The sequence below is a fragment of the Myotis myotis genome, unplaced genomic scaffold, assembly GCF_014108235.1.
Source record: "Myotis myotis isolate mMyoMyo1 unplaced genomic scaffold, mMyoMyo1.p scaffold_m19_p_2, whole genome shotgun sequence".
NCBI classification, from domain to species: Eukaryota; Metazoa; Chordata; class Mammalia; order Chiroptera; family Vespertilionidae; genus Myotis; species Myotis myotis.
This window is the reverse complement of record NW_023416324.1, coordinates 100608586-100629253: the sequence shown is the minus strand read 5'-3', so window position 1 is coordinate 100629253 and position 20668 is coordinate 100608586. Positions and strand designations below refer to the sequence as shown.

Here is a 20668-nt window from a genome sequence, read left to right as displayed (position 1 = left end):
TGAAAAAAATGGACAGATCTATAGAACAGAATAGAGAACCCAGAAACATTATATATATACTAGAGGCCCGGTGCACAAAAATTTGTGCACTCGGGGGGAAGGTGGGGTCCCTCAGCCTGGCCTGTGCCCTCTCGCAATCTGGGACCCCTCGGGAGATAACGACCTGCTGGCTTAGGCCCACTCCCAGGTGGCAGAGGGCAGGCCCAATCCCTAGGTGCAGCCCCTGGTCGGGCTCAGAGCAGGGCCGATTGGGGAGTTGGGGCGCCTTCCCCGTCATGCACAGAGCAGGGCAGATCGGGAGGTTGCGATGCCACCCTCAGTCACGCTCAGTGTAGGGCCGATTGGGGGGTTGCAGCGCCACCCCCTGTCACGCACAGAGCAGGGCCAATCGGGGTTGGGGCGCTGCCCCCTGTCACGCACAGAGCAGGGCCCATCAGGGGGTTGAGGAGCTCCCCCCGTCACTCAGAGAGTAGGGCCGATAGGGGAGTTAGGGCACCGCCCCCTGTCACACACAGAGCAGGGCGGATCAGGGGGTTGAGGAGCTCCCCCCGTCACGCACAGAGCAGGGCCGATAGGGGAGTTGGGGCACTGCCCCCTGTCACACACAGAGCAGGGCGGATCAAGGGGTTGGGACTCCGCCACTCTCACACTCAGGGCAGGGCCGATGGAGAGGTTATGGCTCTACCTTGTCACACACAGAGCAGGGCCCGTGTGTGTGTGTGTGTGGGGGGGGGGGGGGTTGGGTCACCACACCCTGTCACACACAGAGCAGGGCCAATCAGGGGGTTGGGGCGCCACACCCTGTCACACACAGAGCCGCAGGGTGATCAGAAGTTGGGGAGCTCCCCCGTATCAGGCACAGAGCAGGGCTGATCAGGAGGTTGGGGCGCCTTCCCCTGTCACGAGCAGAGCAGGGTGGATAGGGAGGTTGTGGCCCTGCCCCATGTCGCACACAGAGCCGCAGGGCAATCAGGGGGTTTGGGCGCTGCCCCCTGTCACACTGATCCCGGTGCCGGGAGGCCTCTCAGCTCCACTGATCCCAGTGCTGGGAGGCATATTACCCTTTTACTATATAGGATAGAGGCCTGGTGCACGGGTGGGAGCTGGCTGGTTTGCCCTGAAGGGTGTCCTGAATCAGGGTGGGGGTCCCCACTGGGGTGCCTGGCCAGCCTGGGTGAGGGGATGATGTCTGTTTGCAGCTGGTTACACACCCTTCAGGGTGGGGTCCCCACTGGGCTGCCTGGCCAGTCTGGGTGAGGGGCTGAGGGCTGTTTTCAGGCTGGCGGGTGATGGAAGCTCCCAACCGCTCCTTTTTTTCTTTTTTTCTTTTTTTAATTCTGGGCCAGCTTTAGCTCTGAGGCTCCAGCTCTTAGGCCTCTGCTGGTGAAAGTAGGTAATCGAAATAATGTATAACTCCAGCTCTGAGATCCCAGCTCGTTAAAATGTTTCAAACTGCAGACTCAGAGGCCTGAAGCCGCAGGCGGGGAACTTGGTTTCCTCCGTCACTGAGGCAAGCAAGCCTCATGTTAGTTTCAAGCTGCCTGGCTGCCGACCACCATCTTGGCTGGCAGTTAATTTGCATATCTCGCTGATTAGCCAATGAAAAGGGTAGCGGTCGTACGCCAATTACCATGTTTCTCTTTTGTTAGTGTAGATAAAGAGCCAGGAGCCATCGCAACTGAATGTACAGTCGAACAGACGACCGAACAGGCTGAGTGGGACAACAAGGCCGGCAGGGGCGTTAGTGAGGGACGACCAAATGACTGAACAGCATGTTGTGTGGGGCAACCAGGCCGGCATGGGGAGACAGTGAGGGGTGACCAGGCCAGCAGGGGGGGCATTGGGGGCAACCAGGCTGGAGGGGGGGGGATGAGGGGGTGACCAAACCAGCGGGGGGGGCAGTTGGGGGCAACCAGGCCAGCGGGAGGGGGGGGCAGTGAGGGACAACCAGGCTAGCAGGGGGGCGGACAGTTGGAGGCAACCAGCTCCCAGGGGGGTGCAGTTAAGGGCGACCAGGCTGGCAGAGGGGGCCAGTAGGGGGCAACCAGGCCAGCGGGGGCGGGGGGATAAGGGGTGACCATGCTGGCCGGGTGGGGGCAGTTAGGGGCAACCAGGTTGGCAGGCAGGGGCAGTTGGAGGCAACCAGGCCAGCAGGCAGAGGCAGTTAGGGGTGATCAGGCTGGCAAGGGGGCCAGTAGGGGCGATCAGGCAGACAGGCAGGTGAGCAGTTAGGAGCCAGCAGTCCCAGGTTGTGAGAGGGAGTTCCATCTGCCGGTTTAGGCCTGATCATCTCCTGAGGGATCCCAGATTGGAGAGTGTGCAGGCTGGGCTGAGGGGTCCTCCTCCCCCTGGGCACGAATTTCATGCACCGGGCCTCTAGTATAAATATAATCAACAGATCTTTGGCAATGGAGCGAAGATGATCTTCCACCAGTGCTGCTGGAACAATAAGACATCCACATGCAACAAAAAAGATTATTGATATTAAATCCTCACAAAAATTAACTTAAAATGGATCATAGACCTAAGTATAAAACACAAAGCTATAAAATTCTTAGAATCCTATCTAATAATAGACAAACATGGTAATTGACTGTACCTTCGCTACATCTCCCATTGGCTAATCAGTGCGATATACAAATTAACCACCAACAAAAATGGCGGATAATTTGCATACTGCAGGCAGGGTGGGACAGCGCCATCCCGCCTGCCCTGCCGCCATCCAGGCCTGCTATCTGTGACCCAGGGCGGCGGACGTCCTTGTGCGACCCGACCTGGGGTGGCCGGGCGGGGCAGCAGCAATCGGCCAGCCCACCCAGGCATCCCGTGTGCAACCCCCCCAGGGCGCCCCATGTTCGACCTGACCCAGGGCGGCGCCCCAACCCCCAGATTGGCCCTGCCGTGTGCTGCCGGGAGCCGGTCCATCCTTGCTGTTTCAAAGGACCTGGCATATATGGCATACTGTCCTTAAAATGTTTGCTCACCTTCTTGGCACTATGTGTTTTAACCAAGGTCTCTGAGAAAGGTTGTTTCCCCAAGTATGGATTTTCCCCTGAAGTTAGGGAGGGAATAAGACCTCTTAACTAAGTGCCAGGGAGGTAATTAATCACTTTAACTATGAACAATCATGCTTAAGCTACATAATCTTTACTCCCTGGAATGGAGATAAGAAACACCCTAACCTTTGTAATAGAGATTGATAGGATTGAATCAACTGGTATAAATACAGATGTAATAAGACAGCAAGACACAGAACTTAGAATACAGAGCTTAGAACACAGAACTAAGAAGACAGAACCTACACAGAACTAGAGACAGAAGAACTTCGCTGGAGAGAACATGGCAAAAGATCCTGGACTGAACCTGACTACAGAAATGGGCAAGAGAACCTGACTAGAACCTGGTGACTGAACCTGGCTGGAGAACCTGGACAGAACCTGGCTGGAGAACCTAGCAAGAGAACATGGACACAGAACCTGGCTGGAGATCTGAGGCAGAACCTCTCTGGAGATCCAGACCAGAACTTGGCTGGAGATCCTGGCTGGAGATCCTGGCTAGGCTGCTGATCAACTGAACGCTGTCTCCGTGTCATTCCTTCTTTACTGACTCCGTCCACACCTTTGGGGATCCCTGGACCTGCTGGGGTTGGACCCTGGCAGTGTGCGCCACCTGGGGAGGCGGGGCAGGCACCGAGGGATCGGGCCTGCCATCTGCCACCTGGGGAGCGGGCCTAAGCCAGCAGGTGGTTATTTCCTGAGGGGTCCAGGACTGTGAGAGGGCACAAGTGGGGCTGAGGGATACCCCCCCCACTCTCCCTCCCCCGCCAGTGCACAAATTTTTGTGCGCTGGGCCTCTAGTATAATATAAGAAAGAACTAGATGACCTTGGTTATGGTGGTGACTTTTTAGATAGAACACTAAAGGCCATGAAGTAATTAACACCTAAACTTAATTAAAATGTGTCAAAAGAATGAGAAGACAAGCCACTGATTAGAAGAAAATATTTGCAAACAACATGTATTTGATAAAGGACTATTATTCAAACTATACAGAGAACTATTAAAACTCAACAATAAGAAGAAACAAAAAATCCTGATTATAAAATGGGCTGAAGACCTTAACGAATACCTCACTTAAGATATATGGATTGCAAATAAACATGAAAAGATATTCCATATCATATATTACTAGAGGCCTGCATGAAAATTAGTGCACTCTGGGCTGGGGGGGGGGGGGGGGGCGTGTCCCTCAGCCAGGCCTGCACCCTCTTGCAGACCAGGAGCCCTTGGGGGATGTCCGGCCTCCCTCTGCAGGAGGTGACCAGTGGAGCTATCGGGACGGCACCAGCCGGCAAGCAACCGGCCATGCCCCCCAGTCGCCCCTCCGACTCCACGAATTGCCGCTAGTCCCTCCGACTCCACCGGTCACTGCTGCCTGCTGGTTGCCATCCCTTCCTCTGCCCACTGGCACCCGTCTTGGCTGGCCTGACACCACCCGCTTGCCGGCCCCGCCAATCTGCCATTCAGTTGGTTTGCATATTAGGCTTTTATTATATAGTATTACGGAAATGCAAATTAAAGCAGCAATGAGATACCACTATACACCAGTTAGAGTGGTCAGAGTCTGAAAAGATGACACTGCCAAATGCTGGCAAGGACATGGAACAACTAGAACTCATTCATTGCTGATGGGAATGCCAAATGGTACAGCCACTTTGGAAGGAATTTGATATTTGCTTACAAAACTAAACATACTCTTACCATATGATTCAGCAACTGTGCTCCTTTGTATTTACCCAAATGATTTGAAAACTTAAATCCAAACAAAAACCTACATACAGGTGTTTATAGTAGCCTTATTCATAATTGTCAAAACTTGGACGCAACCAAGATGGCCTTCAGTAAGTGAATGGATGTCATGTACCACATAATGAAATTTTGGTCAATGACAGACCAAATCTATGACAGTGGTCTCATAAAATTATAATGGAGCTAAATGATAGAAATATGTGGTTCAGAAGGGATATTTTTTCACTGATGGGGGCAATATTTGTGGGGTTTGGCAATAGATTTTCTCTCACTCGCAGCACCTCAATTTTGATTGTACAAGTTACATTCCAGTCAGTCAGCAACTGAACTATCTCAGTACATAGGGGTCTGTGCCCCAATGCTACATATTCACATATTCAGAGGCCATTACAGCTCTCCCAGATCTAGCTTGATGGTCTTCAGAGTAAAAGGCTGAAAATTCTTTGTTGAGGACCTAAATCTTGTACAGAGGTCTAAAGGAGCTACTTTAACAAGGATTAAGTGCCACTGCCACTTTAGGAAAAGTTTTTACTGGCGGTAATGTGGAGCCAGCCTGTGTCTGTTCTTGGGAAATATTTTCAGGTTGTAATGATTTAAAGCAGGGGTGGGGAACATCCAGCCCATGGGCCATATAAGGCCCGAGAAATCATTTGGTCTGGCCCTGCCACGGCATTAGGGGTGAGTTAATTAAATGTTTGACCAAATATAGCAGGCTAATTTTTAAGGATAATTTGTATGGCCTGAAAATCCTATATAATAAAGATATAATATGCAAATGGTTGTTACATAACGACTGTGTAATGAACAGATCATGGATCAGCAGGAGAGTGGGGCATTGAGCTACAAGCCGGTGACAGAGAGCTACAGGAGGGGCAGGGCAGCAAGCTATGACGGGGGAGGGGTGCGGGGGGAGCTACAGGAGGGTGGCAACGAGCTACTGGCTACAAGTGGGCAGTAGAGAGCTATAGGAGGGGGCCGGGCAGCAAGCTATCGGGGGGGGGGGGGGCAGGGGGAGCTACAGGAGGGCAGGTTCAGCGGGCAGAGAGCTACAGGAGGGCAGCAGCAAGCTACTGGCCCACGGATTTGTGCACAGGGCTACTAGTGATGTTATAAATATCCAAGTGGTCCTTGGCTGAAAAAAAGGTTCCTCACCCCTGATGTAAAGCATAGTTTTATTTCTCCCATCAGTTCAATGCCATAGAGGGTTGATGGAAGTAAAAAATTACCACAGTCAAAATATTGAATCCTCAGTTCTATACCCTCTCAATGTTAAACACCCTCTTCTTTTTTTATTTTTTAAATGAGGACCACAAAGTTCCTTAACCTGACTACTGTTCCAACATGCAGTAGCTGAAACTACATTACCATGACAATCCCTACCTTCCTTTCTCTCTCCATGTTGATTTTTTTTTTTTTAGTAAATCTTTATTGTTCAGATTATTACATTTGTTCCTCTTTTTTTCCCCCCATAGCTCCCCTCCACCCAGTTCCCACCCCACCCTCTGCCCTTACCCCCCACTGTCCTCATCCCTAGGCGCACAATTTTTGTCCAGTCTCTTCCCGCATCTCCCACACCCCTTTCCCCACCAAGAATAGTCAGTCCATTCCCTTTCTATGTCCCTGATTCTATTATAATCACCAGTTCATTCTGTTCATCAGATTATTTATTCACTTGATTCTTAGATTCACTTGTTGATAGATGCATATTTGTTGTTCATAATTAGTATCTTTACCTATTTCTTCTTCTTCCTCTTCTTAAAGGATACCTTTCAGCATTTCATATAATACTGGTTTGGTGGTGATGAACTCCTTTAGCTTTTCCTTATCTGTGAAGCTCTTTCTCTGACCTTCAATTCTGAATGATAGCTTTGCTGGATAAAGTAATCTTGGTTGTAGGTTCTTGGCATTCATCACTTTGAATATTTCTTGCCACTCCCTTCTGGCCTGCAAAGTTTCTGTTGAGAAATCAGCTGACAGTCGTATGGGTATTCCCTTGTAGGTAACTGAGTTTCTTTCTCTTGCTGCTTTTAAGATTCTCTCTTTGTCTTTTGCTCTTGGCATTTTAATTATGATGTGTCTTGGTGTGGTCCTCTTTGGATTCCTTTTGTTTGGGGTTCTCTGCACTTCCTGGAGTTGTAAGTCTATTTCTTTCACCAGGTAGGGGAAGTTTTCTGTCATTATTTCTTCAAATAGGTTTTCAATATCTTGGTCTCTCTCATCTTCTGGCACCCCTATAATTCTGATGTTGGTACGCTTGAAGCTGTCCCAGAGGCTCCTTACACTATCTTCATATTTTCAGATTCTCTTTTCTTTTTGCTTTTCAGGGTGGGTGTTTTTTGCTTCTTTGCATTTCAAATCTTTGCCTTGATTCTTGCGCTCCTCTGGTCTCCTGTTGGGAGTCTGTATAATATTCGTTATTTCAGTCCGTGTATGCTTAATTTCTAGTTGGTTCTTTATCACAACATCGAGGGTCTCATTAGATTTCTTGAGGATCTCAATAACTTTATCGGCGCTTCTAGACAGTTCTTGAGAGACCTTAAAAGTGTGGTTCTGACTCAATATCCTCCATTGACAGTTTTGTCCTGTTTCTTTGTCTCCGCATTTTTTATACTTTCTTGGTGCACCCCCTAGCTGTCTTTGTGCGCAGTCTTGTTGTAGTTAAGCCTTGATTGTTGTAGTTAATACTAGGGGGATTTGACCTCCAGGCCAACTGGCTGTGAGAATCAGCTGTGTCTGCAGTGGGAAAACTTCTGTCCTCTAGGAAGGTGCTAATCTAGCCTTTGCCTGAGGCTATCTGGCAAATGGCTCTGCGCAGGGCTTGGGCGGGGCGGGTCGCACGGGATCAATAGAGCGGGTGGAGCGAGCAGTTATGGCTGCTCTCAGTCCCGTCCCCAGAGGCTCTGCCTCTCAGAGTCCCAGCAACCGCTGCAAACCTCAGAGAGAAAGCTGCCCTCGCGTTCTGACCGATGCCAGGCAGTCCCGCTTTTCCTGTTTGAGTCTGGGTCTCTAGAGACTCGCCCAGAACTGGAGCTCAGAATCTGAGACTCCCTCCCGATTGAAAACGACAACCGCGCCCTCAGCTACCAGCCCGCTCCGCGCGTACCTCCGCACCTTTGTATTTTCCGCACTGCGCCTCCTCTGAGTCTCATATGCTGATCTCTTTCCTTCTAGTTGAAGAATTTCCCCTCAGCCAGTCTTCCTGTGGTTCTGGGCGATGTCCGTTCCGTCTTTTAGTTGTATTTGTGAAGTGGTTGTTCGAGGCAGCTAACTCTGGTGTTTACCTATGCCACCATCTTGGTTTTCTCCAGCCATGTTGATTTCTTATTCCTACTGATCCTCAGGCCATCTCTCACTCCTTCCTGACATTATTATGGTAATCTATGTCTTAACTAGCCAGCCTTCCCTCAATACTTCCAATCAGTCCAGCACACATTCCTGTTTATGGAGCAGCATGAACAGCTTTATGTTCTATTTTTGACTGTCCAGTGGAAGCAAGGTATGGCTTTGGGGACTGTGTTTATAAAGTCTGTAGTAGTGCTATAGGCCTTCACGTTCACTCATCACTCACTGGTTGACTCACCCAGAGCAACTTCCAGTCCTGCGAGCTCCATTTATGGTGAGTGCCCTATACAACTGTACCATTTTTTAAATATTTTCTACTGTATTTTTGCTGTACTTTTTTTACATTTAGATACAGAAATACTTAACCATTGTGTTACAATTGCCTACAGTATTCAGTACCATACATGCTGTACACTCAGGCTTCTAGCCCAGGAGCCTAGGTATATAGGAGGCTAGATCATCAAGGTTTGTGTAAGTGCCTCAATGATGTTCCCGTGATGAAACTACCTAATGATGTATCTATCAGAGCTTATTCCCATCATTAAGTGATTAATGACTGTATTCTGCACTAAAAAGAAATCAGCTATCAAGCCATGAAAAGACATGGGAGAAACTTAAATGCATACCACTATTAAGTGAAAATAGCCAATATGAAAATACATTTGATTCCAACTATATGACATTATGGAAACAGTAAAACTACCGATACAGTAAAAAACAAACAAACAAACAAACAAACAAAAAAAACAATGGTTCTGAGGGTTTGTGGGGGAAAAGAGAAGAATAGGTGGAATACAGGATTTTTAGGGCAGTAGAACTGCGCTGTAATAGTGACTATATGTCATTATACATTTATTCAAACCCATAGAATGTACAACACCAACAGTGAACCCTAATATAAACTATGGATTTAGGGTAATGATGTTGTTCATCAATGGTGAACCAATGTAGTAGGTTTATCTATTGTAATGTACCACTCTGGTGGTGAACGTTGATGATGAAGGAGGTTATCTATTGGAGAAAGATGGGTATAGGGAATTCTCTATACTTTCCCCTCAGTTTTTGTATAAACCTAAAACTTTTAAATGATAAAGTCTGTTAAAACATTTTTAATTTTTTTTATTGTTGAAAGTAGTACATATGTCCCCTTTTCTCCCCGTTTAATCCCTCCAGCCTGCCCTTGCCCTCTGCCCCAAGCCTTCAACACCCAATTACCGGTGTCCATGGATTATACATATATGCATGCATACAGAGTTCTTGGGTTTATCACCTCCCACCCACCCACCCTCCCCCATCTTCCCTCCAAGATTTTGCACTCTGTTCCACACTTCTGGATCCACTCTGTACATCAGTTTATTTTAATTAGATTCCACATATGAGTGAGATCATGTGATACTTGTCTTTGTCTGACTGACTTATTTCACTTAGCATAATACCCTTAAGGCCCCTCAGTGCTGACTCTTACTGCTGCATAGTATTCCATGGTATAAATGTACCACAGCTTTTTTATCCACTCATCTACTGATAGGCACTTGGGCTGTTTTTATGCTTGGGTATTGTAAATTATGCTATCATGAACATACATTCTTTCTGATTGGTGTTTTGTTTTCTTAGGATATATTCCTAGAAGTATGATCACTGGGTCAAGTGGCAGTTCCATATTTAATTTTTTGAAGAAACTCCATACTGTTTTCCATAATGGCTGCACCAGTCTGCATTCCCACCATCAGTGTACTAGGATTCTCTTTTCTCCACATCCTTACCAGCACTTGTCATTTGTTGATTTATTGATGGTAGCCATTCTGACAGATGTGAGGTGATACCTCATTATCGTTTTGATTTGTATCTCTCTGATGATCAGTGATTGAGCATTTTTTTCATGTGTCTTGGTCATCTGAATGTCTACTTTGGAGAAGTGTCTATTTAGGTTATTTACCCATTTTTCAATTGGATTGTTTGTCTTTTGTTAATTTGTATTCAGTTCCTTATATATTTTGGATATTAACCCTTTATCAGATGTATCATTGCCAGATATGTTCTCCCATACAGTCAGCTCCCTTTTTATTTTGTTGATGATTTCTTTTGTAGTACAGAAGCTTGTTCTTTTGATGTAGTCCCATTTGTATATTTTCTCCTTAGTTTCTTTTGACCTAGGACCATGGTCGGCAAACTGTGGCTCGTGAGCCACATGCGGCTCTTTGGCCCCTTGAGTGTGGCTCTTCCTAAGCCTTAAGAGTACCCTAATTAAGTTAATAACAGTGTACCTACCTATATAGTTTAAGTTTAAAAATTTTGGCTTTCAAAAGAAATTTCAATCGTTGTACTGTTGATATTTGGCTCTGTTGACTAATGAGTTTGCCGACCACTGACCTAGGAGATGTATTGGGAAATATATTGTTAGGAGAGATGTCTGAGATTTTGCTGCCTATGGTTTCTTCTACGATTTCTATGATTTTCCAACTTACATTTAAGTCTTTTATCCATTTTCCTTTTATTCTTGTATATGGTGGTCTAGTTTCTTTTTTTTTTTTTTTCATGTATCTGTCCAATTTTACCAACACCATTTATTGAAGAGACTGTGTTGACTCCATTTGTATGCTCTTGCCTCCTTTGTCATTATAATTGAGCGTATGGCTTGGGTCAGTTTTTTGGGCTGTCGTTCTGTTCCATTGATCTATGTGCCTGTTCTTGTGCCAGAACCAGGCTGTTATGATTACGGTGGGTTTGTAGTATACCTTGATATCTGCTAGTGTGATTCCTCCCAACATTGTTCTTCTTTTGCAATTTGATGAAGCTATTCGGTATCTTTTTTGGTTCCATATACCAGGTGTACCAGTTAATAATGCGGAATTTTTTCAATAGATGGATTTACACATATGTTGATATATATGCGATTTGATATGTATGCTATTTTGTTGTATTGACAGCGAGCTTCAAAACTTCATATGTCAAATTTTCTGAAGGTGTTAACATCATAATATTTTTACACTTAAAAATGTTGAATTTCGTGACAAAAAAAGAGCATTTGCGGGAAGTTTTAATTCACTACTTTATTTTGAAGAAAAGTGCTGCTGAAAGTTATCATATAGTTCAGGAAGCTTATGGTGAACATGCTCCATATCAAGATACTTGTGAAGGCTGGTTTAAACGCTTTAAAGTAATGCTTTTGAAGTGAAAGACAAAGAATGTTCAGGTAAACCAAAAAAGTTTGAAGACCAACAATTACAAGCATTATTGGATGAAGATGCACGTTGAACTCAAAAACAACTTGCAGAAAGATTAAACGTTGCTCAGCAAACAGTTTCCGATCGTTTACAAGCAATGGGAAAGATTTTAAAGGGAGGAAAATGGGTGCCACATCAAATGAACAAAAGACAAATGGAAAACTGAAAAGTCATCAGTAAAATGTTGTTTCAATGGCACAAAAGAAAGTCTTTTTTGTATCGAATTGTAACTGGCGATGAAAAACGGGTTTATTTTTAGAATCCTAAATGCACAAAATCATGGGTTGATCCAGGTCAACCATCAACATCGACTGCAAGGCCAAATTGCTTCAGAAAGAAGACAATGCTCTGCTTTTGATGGGATCAGGAATGTGTGGTGTATTATGACCTTCTAAAACCAGGTGAAACCATTAATACTGATTGCTGCCAACAACAAATAATCAATTTGAACCATGCGTTGACCGTGCATGAAACCAGAATGTGCCAGAAGACACAGCAAAGTAATTTTGCTTCATGATGACGCACAATCACACACTTCAAAACCAGTTAAAGACACATTAAAACATCTTGCCTGGGAAGTATTAACCCACCCACTGTATTCACCAGATCTTGCTCCTTCAGATTACCACTTGTTCCGATTGGCACGCGCACTTTCTGAGCAGCACTTCAAAACGTACAAAGAAGTGGAAAATTGGGCCCTAACCGGTTTGGCTCAATGGATAGAGCGTTGGCCTGTGGACTGAAGGGTCCCGGGTTTGATTCCGGTCAAGGGCATGTACCTTAGTTGCGGGCACATCCCCAGTGGGAAGTGTGCAAGACGCAGCTGATCGATGTTTCTCTCTCATCAATGTTTCTAATTCTCTATCCCTCTCCCCTCCTCTCTGTAAAAAAATCAATAAAATATATTTTTTTAAAAAAGAAGTGGAAAATTAGGTCTCTGAATGGTTTGCCTCAAAACAAGAAAAGTTCTATTGGGACAGTATCCACAAATTACCTGAAAGATGGGGGAAATGTGTAGCTAGCGATGGACATTACTTTGAATAAAGCACTTTTGATGTTTCACTTGAAATTATCATGTTTTCTTTGATTACAAAATTCGCATTAACTGGTACACCTGGTAAATTTCTACATTTGTGAAATATACCATTGGTATTTTAATAGATATTGCATTGAATCTATAGATTGCCTTGAATAGTATAGACTTTTTTTTTTAATATATATTTTATTGATTTTTTACAGAGAGGAAGGGAGAGAGATAGAGAGTTAGAAACATCGATGAGAGAGAAACATCGATCAGCTGCCTCCTGCACATCTCCCACTGGGGATATGCTCACAACCCAGGTACATGCCCTTGACCGGAATCAAACCCGGGACCCTTCAGTCCGCAGGCCGACGCTCTATCCACTGAGCCAAACCGGTTTCGGCTAGTATAGACATTTTAATTATGTTATTTCTAACAATCCATGAACACGGTACAGTCTTTAAGTTTATATCTTCTTCTGTCTCTTTTTTCAACGTCCTGTAGTTTTCCCAGTACAAGTTTTTACTTTATTTGTAAAATGGTAAACTTACAAGTAACTTATAATTTATTTGTTAAAATGGTAAATAGGATTGTTTGTTTACTTTCTCTTTCTGAGAGTTCATTATTGCTGTGTTAAAAAGCCATAGATTTGTGGTGTTGATTTTGTATCCTACTACATTCTCAAATTCATTTATTAAATCTAGTCGTTTTTTGGTGGAGTCTTTAGGGTTTTCTCGGTACAATATCATGTCATCTGCGAGTACGGACAATTTTACTTCCTCCTTTTCAATTTGAATGCCTTGTATTTATTCTTCTTGTCTGATCACTGTGGCTAGTACCTAAATTACTGTGTTGAATAAGAGTGGTGAAAGTGGACATCCTCGTCTTATTCCTGTTCTTAGGAGAAATGGTTTTAGTTTTTGCCCATTGAGTATGATGTAGCCTGTAGGTTTGTCATATATGGCCTTTATATGTTGAGATATGCTCCCTCTCTTCCTGCTTTGCCTAGTTTTTATTTTAAAAAATGGGTGTTCAATTTTGTTGAATGCTTTCTCTGCTTCTATTGATATGATCATGTGATTTTTGTCTTTCAAATTTTTTATATGATGCATCATGTTTATTGATTTGCAAATATTTTACCATCCTTGCATCCCTGGAATAAATCCCTCTTGGTCATGGTGTATAATCTCTTCAATATATCGTTGAATCTTATTTGGTAATAGTTTGTTTGAGGATTTTAGCATTTATGTTCATCAGGGATATTGGCCTGTAATGCTCTTTCTTTATAGTGTCTTTATCTGGTTTTGGAATTAGGGTAATACTGGCCTCATAAAAAGGGCTTGGAAGTGATTCTTCCTCTGGGATTGTTTTGCATAATTTGAGGAGTATAGATGTTAGTTCTTTGAATGTTTGGGAAAACTCCCTGTGAAGCCATCTGGACCAGGTCTTTTAATGGCTAGAAGTTGTTGTTTTTTATTACTGCCTCTATTTCATCAGTTGTTATTGGCCTATTCAGGTTTTCTGATTCTTCCTGATTCAGTTTTGGGATTTTTCTAGGAATTTGTCTATTTCATCCATATTGTCCAGCTTGTTGGCATGTATTTGTTCATAGTATTTTCTTACAATCCTTTGTATTTCTATTGTGTCACTGCTTACTTCACTGCTTTCATGTCTGGTTTTATTTATTTGGGTTCTCTGTTTGTTTCTTGATGAGTCTGGCTTATGGTTCATCAATCTTGTTTATCTTTTCAAAGAACCAGCTCTTGGTTTCATTAATTTTTTTGTATTGTTTTTCTATGTAATTTATTTCTGCTCTAATCTTCATTATTTCCTTCCTACTTACTCTGGGCTTTTCTTGTTGTTGTCTTTATAATTCCTGAAGTTGTAGGGTTAAATAGTTTATTTGCCCTTTTTCTTATTTCTTGAGGTAGGCTTACGTTACTATGAACTTCCCTTACAGAACTGCTTTTGCTGTGTCCCACAGATTTTGTGTTGTTGTGTGTTCATTTTCATTTGTTTCCAGGAAGTGTTTTCATTTTTCTTGATCTCATTGGTAACCCATTCATTGCTTAATAACATGCTAATAACATGCTATTTAGCCTCCATGTATTTGAATGTTTTGGGGTGTTTATACTCTAGTTGATTTCTAATTTCATTCCACTGTGTTCTGAGATGCTTGATATGTTTTCAATCTTCTTGAACTTGTAGAGACTTGTTTTGTATCCTAACATGTGGTCTGTCCTTGTGAATGACCCATGTTGACAAGAATGTATATTCTGAAGCTTTGGGGTGAAATATTCTATAATTTTCAATTGAATCCATCTGGCCCTGACTGGTTTTGCTCAGTGGATAGAGCGTCGGCCTGCGGACTGAAGGGTCCCAGGTTTGATTCCTGTCAAAGGCATGTACCTTGGTTGCCAGCACATCCCGAGTAGGGGTGTGTAGGAGGCAGCTGATCAATGTTTCTCTCTCATCAATGTTTCTAACTCTCTATCCCTCTCCCTTCCTCTCTGTAAAAAAATCAATAAAAATATATTAAAAAAAATTAAATCCATCTGATCTAGTTTGTCCTTTAGAGCAGTGGTCACCAACCAGTGGTCCGCGGACCACTGGTGGTCTTTGAGGTCTGAAAGGTTGTTGACCACTGCTTTAGAGTCACTGTTCCCTTGTTAATTTTTTGTCTGGATGATGTATTCAGTAAAGCCAGCAGGTGTTAAAATACCCTACTATGACTGAATTATTTTCGATCTTTCCCTTAATGTCTTCTAGAAGTTTCTTATACATTTAGGTGTTTCTATATTGGGTGCATATATGTTTACCAGGGTTCTATACATCCTCTTGTTGGATTAATCCCTTTAGTATTATGTAGTGACCTTTATTTCCTCTTGTGATAGCCTTCATTTTGAAGTCTATATTGTCCAATATGAGTATTGTTAATCCAGCTTTTTTCTTTCCCATTTGCCTGGAAAAAAATTTTCCATTCCTTCACTCTCATCCTGTATGACTCTTCTGTAGAATTTTCTTGTTCTTTGATTTGGGGGTTGTTTCTTTGTCTCATTGTTTTGGCTGCCTATTTGCATTTGTGACTATATATTAGGTAGATCTACTACACCTCTCAATCTCTAGTGTAGGACTGTTTCAAATGCTGTTTCTGGCAAATTAGATCAGGCAAAGACTCAACGCCTCCAAAGACCCACTTCATCCTGGATTGGATTCAGTCTTGAGTAGTCCTCTGGCAATCATCCACAGATGGAGTAAGAGGTTTTCCAATAGGGTGGAGCAATTGCTTCTACTTGGAGGCTAATTGTTATTCTAGTCTCTTAATTGTCCACAGAAACTCCACAGGGTGGGACAAGGGGTTTTTTAATAGGGTGGGTCAACTGTCTGCTCCCCACGCAAAAGCTGGTTGGCTAGCAAATGTGTGCCTGAGAAAGATGATCTCTGCTGCTGATGGAATGACTCAGCACAGGAAATAGGGGTGTCTGTCTCCAGAGCTCTAACTCCATTGTCCCCAACCCTGGCTTCTGCTTACATAGCTCCAATCCACTGTGGCCTCCCTCTGCGGAGCCCAAGATGAGAGGCTGTACATGAAGTTTTGTGTGTTGGCCCTTTAAGTGGATGCCTGCATTTCCAGCCATCTCTCTCTCTGGTAGACAACAACCCTTCTGCTTTTCACAGCCAGATGTTATGTTGGCAACTTTCTCAGTTCTGATGCTCTTTGCTGGGGTGCCCAGCTTGGGGTTTAGACCCCAGAGTACTTGGTTGGAACCCCCCACAGCTGAAATGTCCCTCCAGAACTTCAGCTGCTGTCTGTGGGTGCCTGGCCAGCCCTTTTTTGGCCTCCAGTCTCTATGTAGTCTCCACTTCCCTTCCTTGGTTTTCAGGGTTCTCTCCAGTTAGTCCTCAGTTGATTATTCAAGATTTTTTTTTTTGTATTTCAGTTATAATTTCAGAGTGGTCTTGGGAACGTGCCAGTGTAGCATCCATTTACTCCCCCTTGGTTTTGTTAAATACTTAAATGTTTTAAATTGGGGTAAAATAAAAAACAAAGTTCACCATCTCCACCATTTTTAAGGGTAGCTATTGACAACTTTTAAAACCCTAATGAGTAAAAACATTAGACAGAGTCTAAGAGGATAAAGACCTTTGATTTTTTAATTTAGAGGAATCCACATAAATACAAAATAAGCATGCCATCATCTCTCTATGAGATAGAAGACATGATTTCTCAATTCCATATTTATGTATGCTAGGATTTGTCAGAATCCTCAGACAAATGAACATGGACAAATAAATTTATAAGCCAGATTTTAGATTCCCAATTCCTGCCTTTGCCAATGAATAAATAGGTAGACCATAAAATAGAACCTCAGATTCTGTCACCAGTGTGGATAGTAATTGACTATGAATAAATCAGAATTAGAAACAAAATTAGATTTGGCCGGAACCAGAAAGAACACATAAATCCATGCATGGGGGGCAGAGGAGCCTGGGAAGGTTAGCCAAAAACTCAAGAGGTCCAGGGCTGGATGAAAGTCACTTTTCAAAGAAAACTGAGAAACATTTTCTTAGTCATTTTGCACACAAATTCATTTATGTGAAGGAGAACAGTCAGTAGTTGTCCAGAAACAAAGCCAAAAACAGGATTTAGAAGAGAGGGTAAAGAGGAGAAACTATAGGCAATCTGGAAACAGTGAGTCTTATTTACATATTTCTTTTTTTTATATTTTTATTGATTTTTTTTACAGAGAGGAAGGGAGAGGTATAGAGAGTTAGAAACATCAATGAGAGAGAAACAGCTGCCTCCTGTACACCCCCTACTGGGGATGTGCCTGCAACCAAGGTACATGCCCTTGACTGGAATCGAACCCGGGACCCTTCAATCTGCAGGCCGATGCTCTATCCACTGAGCCAAACCAGTCAGGGCTTATTTACATATTTCTGGCAGAGTAACCTGATTGGCTGCTATGTAGCAGAAAGGTCTCTGTGGGCATTTTGTCCTGGAATAATGGACATGTGGGACTATCCAAAAAATTCATTTGGTTTTAGAGTCTTCAGAAAATATTGAATGTTTTACTATAAGATGTAAGGGGCTGTATTTATATAATGTCTATTCATGTTCTACCATTAGCACTTCTACTTTATATTAGACTAGACCTGAAACATTTCCTTTATCAGAATTCTTTAGGTGGAGCTAAATAAGTGACCAGGTTAAACTTTTTTTCCTTCCTCAAATTTTGTTTACATTTCAGAAGTTTGTTTTTGTTGATGAATCGAAGATTTAACTTGGAAATTACTGTCTATACTAATAAAACAGTAATTTGCTAATTAGACCGGGAAACCTTCCAGAGACCTTCTGGACAAAGCCGGGGGCTTGGCCGGCCTGCAAACCGCCCTCACCCAGGCTGGCCCTGCCCCGCAGTGGGGACCCCCCACCCTGAAGGGGGTGTGGCCAGCCTGAAAACGGCCCTCAGCCCCTAGCCCAGGCTGGCGATGCCCCCCCAGTGGGGACCCCCGCCCCCCAAGGGGACCCCCACCCTGATCCGGGACCCCCTTCAGGGAAGACCAGCCAGCCCCTACCTGTGCACCAGGCCTCTGTCTATACTAATAAAAGAGTAATATGCTAATTAGATCGGGAGACTTTCTGGGAGACCTTCCAGACATCCTTCTGGACAAAGCCATGGCAGCGGGGCCGAGACAGAGGCAGTTAGGGGCTATCAAGCCAGGAGGGGAAGGCAGTTGGAAGTGATCAGGTTGGCGGTGGGGGAGCAGTAGGGGAAGAGCAGGCCGGCAGGGGGGGGGCCAGTTGGGAGTGAGCAGGCTGGCAGGAGGGCATTTTGGGGGCAAGCAGGTTGGCAGTGGGGGTCAGTTGGGGCATTCAGGCCGGCAAGGGGGGCAGTTGGAGGTGAGCAAGCCAGCAGGGGGGGGCAGTTGGGGGCGAGAGCAGGCTGGTGGGAGGGGCAGTTGGGGGCAATCAGGCCGGCAGGGGCGGCAGTTGGGGGTGTGAAGGCCAGCAAGTGGGGAAGTTGGGGGCGAGCAGGCCAGCAGGCCGAGTGGTTAGGGGTGATCAGGCAGGCAGGCAAGTGAGCAGTTAGGAGCCAGCAGTCTCGGATTGTGAGGGGGATGTTTGACTGCCGGTTTAGGCCTGATCCCATAGAGATCAGGCCTAAACCAGCAGTTGGACATCCCCCGAGGGGTCCCAGATTGGAGAGGGTGCAGGCCAGGCTGAAGGACAACCCCCTACCCTCTGTGCACAAATTTCGTGCAGCAGGCCACTCGTATAAATATAAAATCCTCTTCCCCTTCAATAGAGTCCCCTCATACTTAAAATAATCTGAATTATGATAATTTTATTATATAATGCCAAATAGGTATTCTGTCAAATGTTGAATTTAGGTAAATGTTTAAGCTTCCAGAATGGACTCATAAACCTTATATAAAGATGGCTTGATGTTGCCGGAACCGGTTTGGCTCGGTGGATGGAGCGTCGGCCTGTGGACTGGGGGGTCCCGGGTTCGATTCCGGTCAAGGGCATGTGCCTGGGTTGCGGGCACATCCCCAGTGGGAGATGTGCAGGAGGCAGCTGATTGATGTTTCTCTCTCATCGATGTTTCTGGCTCTCTATCTCTCTCCCTTCCTCTCTGTGAAAAATTAATAAAATATATTTAAAAAAAAAAAAAAAAAAAGATGGCTTGATGTTATAGTCTGACTGGTTGAGTGTATAATAATATCCTAAAATTAAATTATTTTGTTTTTTATTAAAGAACCTTTTACTGGAATATGATAAGCAATCAGAGCACTTGGATATAGAAAAAGAACGTGCTAATAATTTTGAGCATCAAGTAGAAGACCTTACAAGACAATTAAGGAATTCAACTTTTCAGGTAACTTTAAATTGAGAAAATGCATACATGAAAATTATAATAAGTAGATTTCATTTTCAGTATATTTGCATAAAATAAAATTAATACATAAGCAGAAACTTAATTTCATTTTCTTTTCCCACTGTTGGGAAAAAAATTAGCAACTATCCTATCTTACTTACTGCTCTGATCCAAGCATGTCAAACTCGTGGCCCACAACGAATATTTTTGCAGTCCAGCCAATATAATGCTATGTAAGAAATGTTTAAATAAAAATTTTTAACTTAATTTTTACAATATCCTGTTATACATAACTATTAATAATGAACTACAATGTTCCCTAATGACTGATTACTATAATTGTGTTGCATTCATTTCCCTTGTGCACAGGCACACCATTTCTCTCCACTAATACTAGCAGCGAATATTTTAGCAGCCAACTGCCATGTCATTAGTCTTGGACTGGCTAGTTTGGTGTGCAAAACAGGAAATACTTTGCTTTCAGAGAACAAGAAAAATAGGTTTATTTGCCTTGCACTTATTAATTTGTGTTTGCTAAGTTAATGTTCAAGAAAAAATATTAATTCTTATTAAAATATTCTATTTCAGCCCTTTGTATTCAGCGTGTCTTTATTGAAATAAACCTACGTTTCTATGAAAATTGAAGCTTTTTTTTTTTGTAGCCCACATAAACTTAAACCTTTGTTTATTTGGCCCCTGTTAGTCTTTGAGTTTGACATGCTTGCTCTAATCTCAGTTCCCTTTGGGATTCCTTGGTTTTGATTCATTTTCGCCATTTTATCTGCCAGTGTTCCTAGTCTTTTATACTGTTTGCCAAATTAATGTCCACAATTATAGTGTTTAAAACTTATCCTCAACTTAACATTGTCATTCTTTGAAACTGATTTTGAAATCTTCATTTTTTAATACTATGGAAACATTTTTTTTTTTTAATATATTTTATTGATTTTTTACAGAGAGGAAGGGAGAGGGATAGAGAGTTAGAAACATCTATGAGAGAGAAACATGGATCAGCTGCCTCCTGCCCGCAACCAAGGTACATGCCCTTAACCGAATCGAACCTGGGACTCTTCAGTCCACAGGCCGACGCTCTAGCCACTGAGCCACACTGGTCAGGGCGTTAATATACCATTTTATTCTTTCATTCCTGTATATATTTTGTGTGTGTATACAATAATCAGTAATTTCTCATTCTAGTGTGAAAAATTAAATTCTGACAATGATGATCTCCTGGCTCATGTTGAAACACTACAGTCTAATGTCAAGTTATTGGAAGTACAGATTTTAGAGGTCCAAAAAGCCAAAGCAATGGTAGACAAAGAATTGGAAGCTGAGAAACTTAAGAAAGAGCAGAAGATCAAGGTAAAAATAGTCCCGTGGGATTAATTCA

At 43.6% G+C, this 20668-nt stretch overlaps 1 protein-coding gene across 7 annotated transcripts in view; it reads left to right on the top strand.

Moving 5' to 3' along the window:
• The window catches only part of GCC2 (GRIP and coiled-coil domain containing 2), an 88444-nt gene that overhangs the window by 22137 nt on the left and 45639 nt on the right, over positions 1-20668 (top strand). For all 7 annotated transcript variants that reach the window (XR_004974003.1, XR_004974004.1, XM_036349217.1 and 4 more), the window contains 2 exons: positions 19159-19278; positions 20476-20640. Coding sequence is in view for 5 of the 7 variants with exons in the window: in XM_036349217.1 (XP_036205110.1) it covers positions 19159-19278; positions 20476-20640 (285 nt within the window). In the remaining 2 variants the exon portion in view is untranslated. The remainder of the gene's footprint in view (positions 1-19158; positions 19279-20475; positions 20641-20668) is intronic.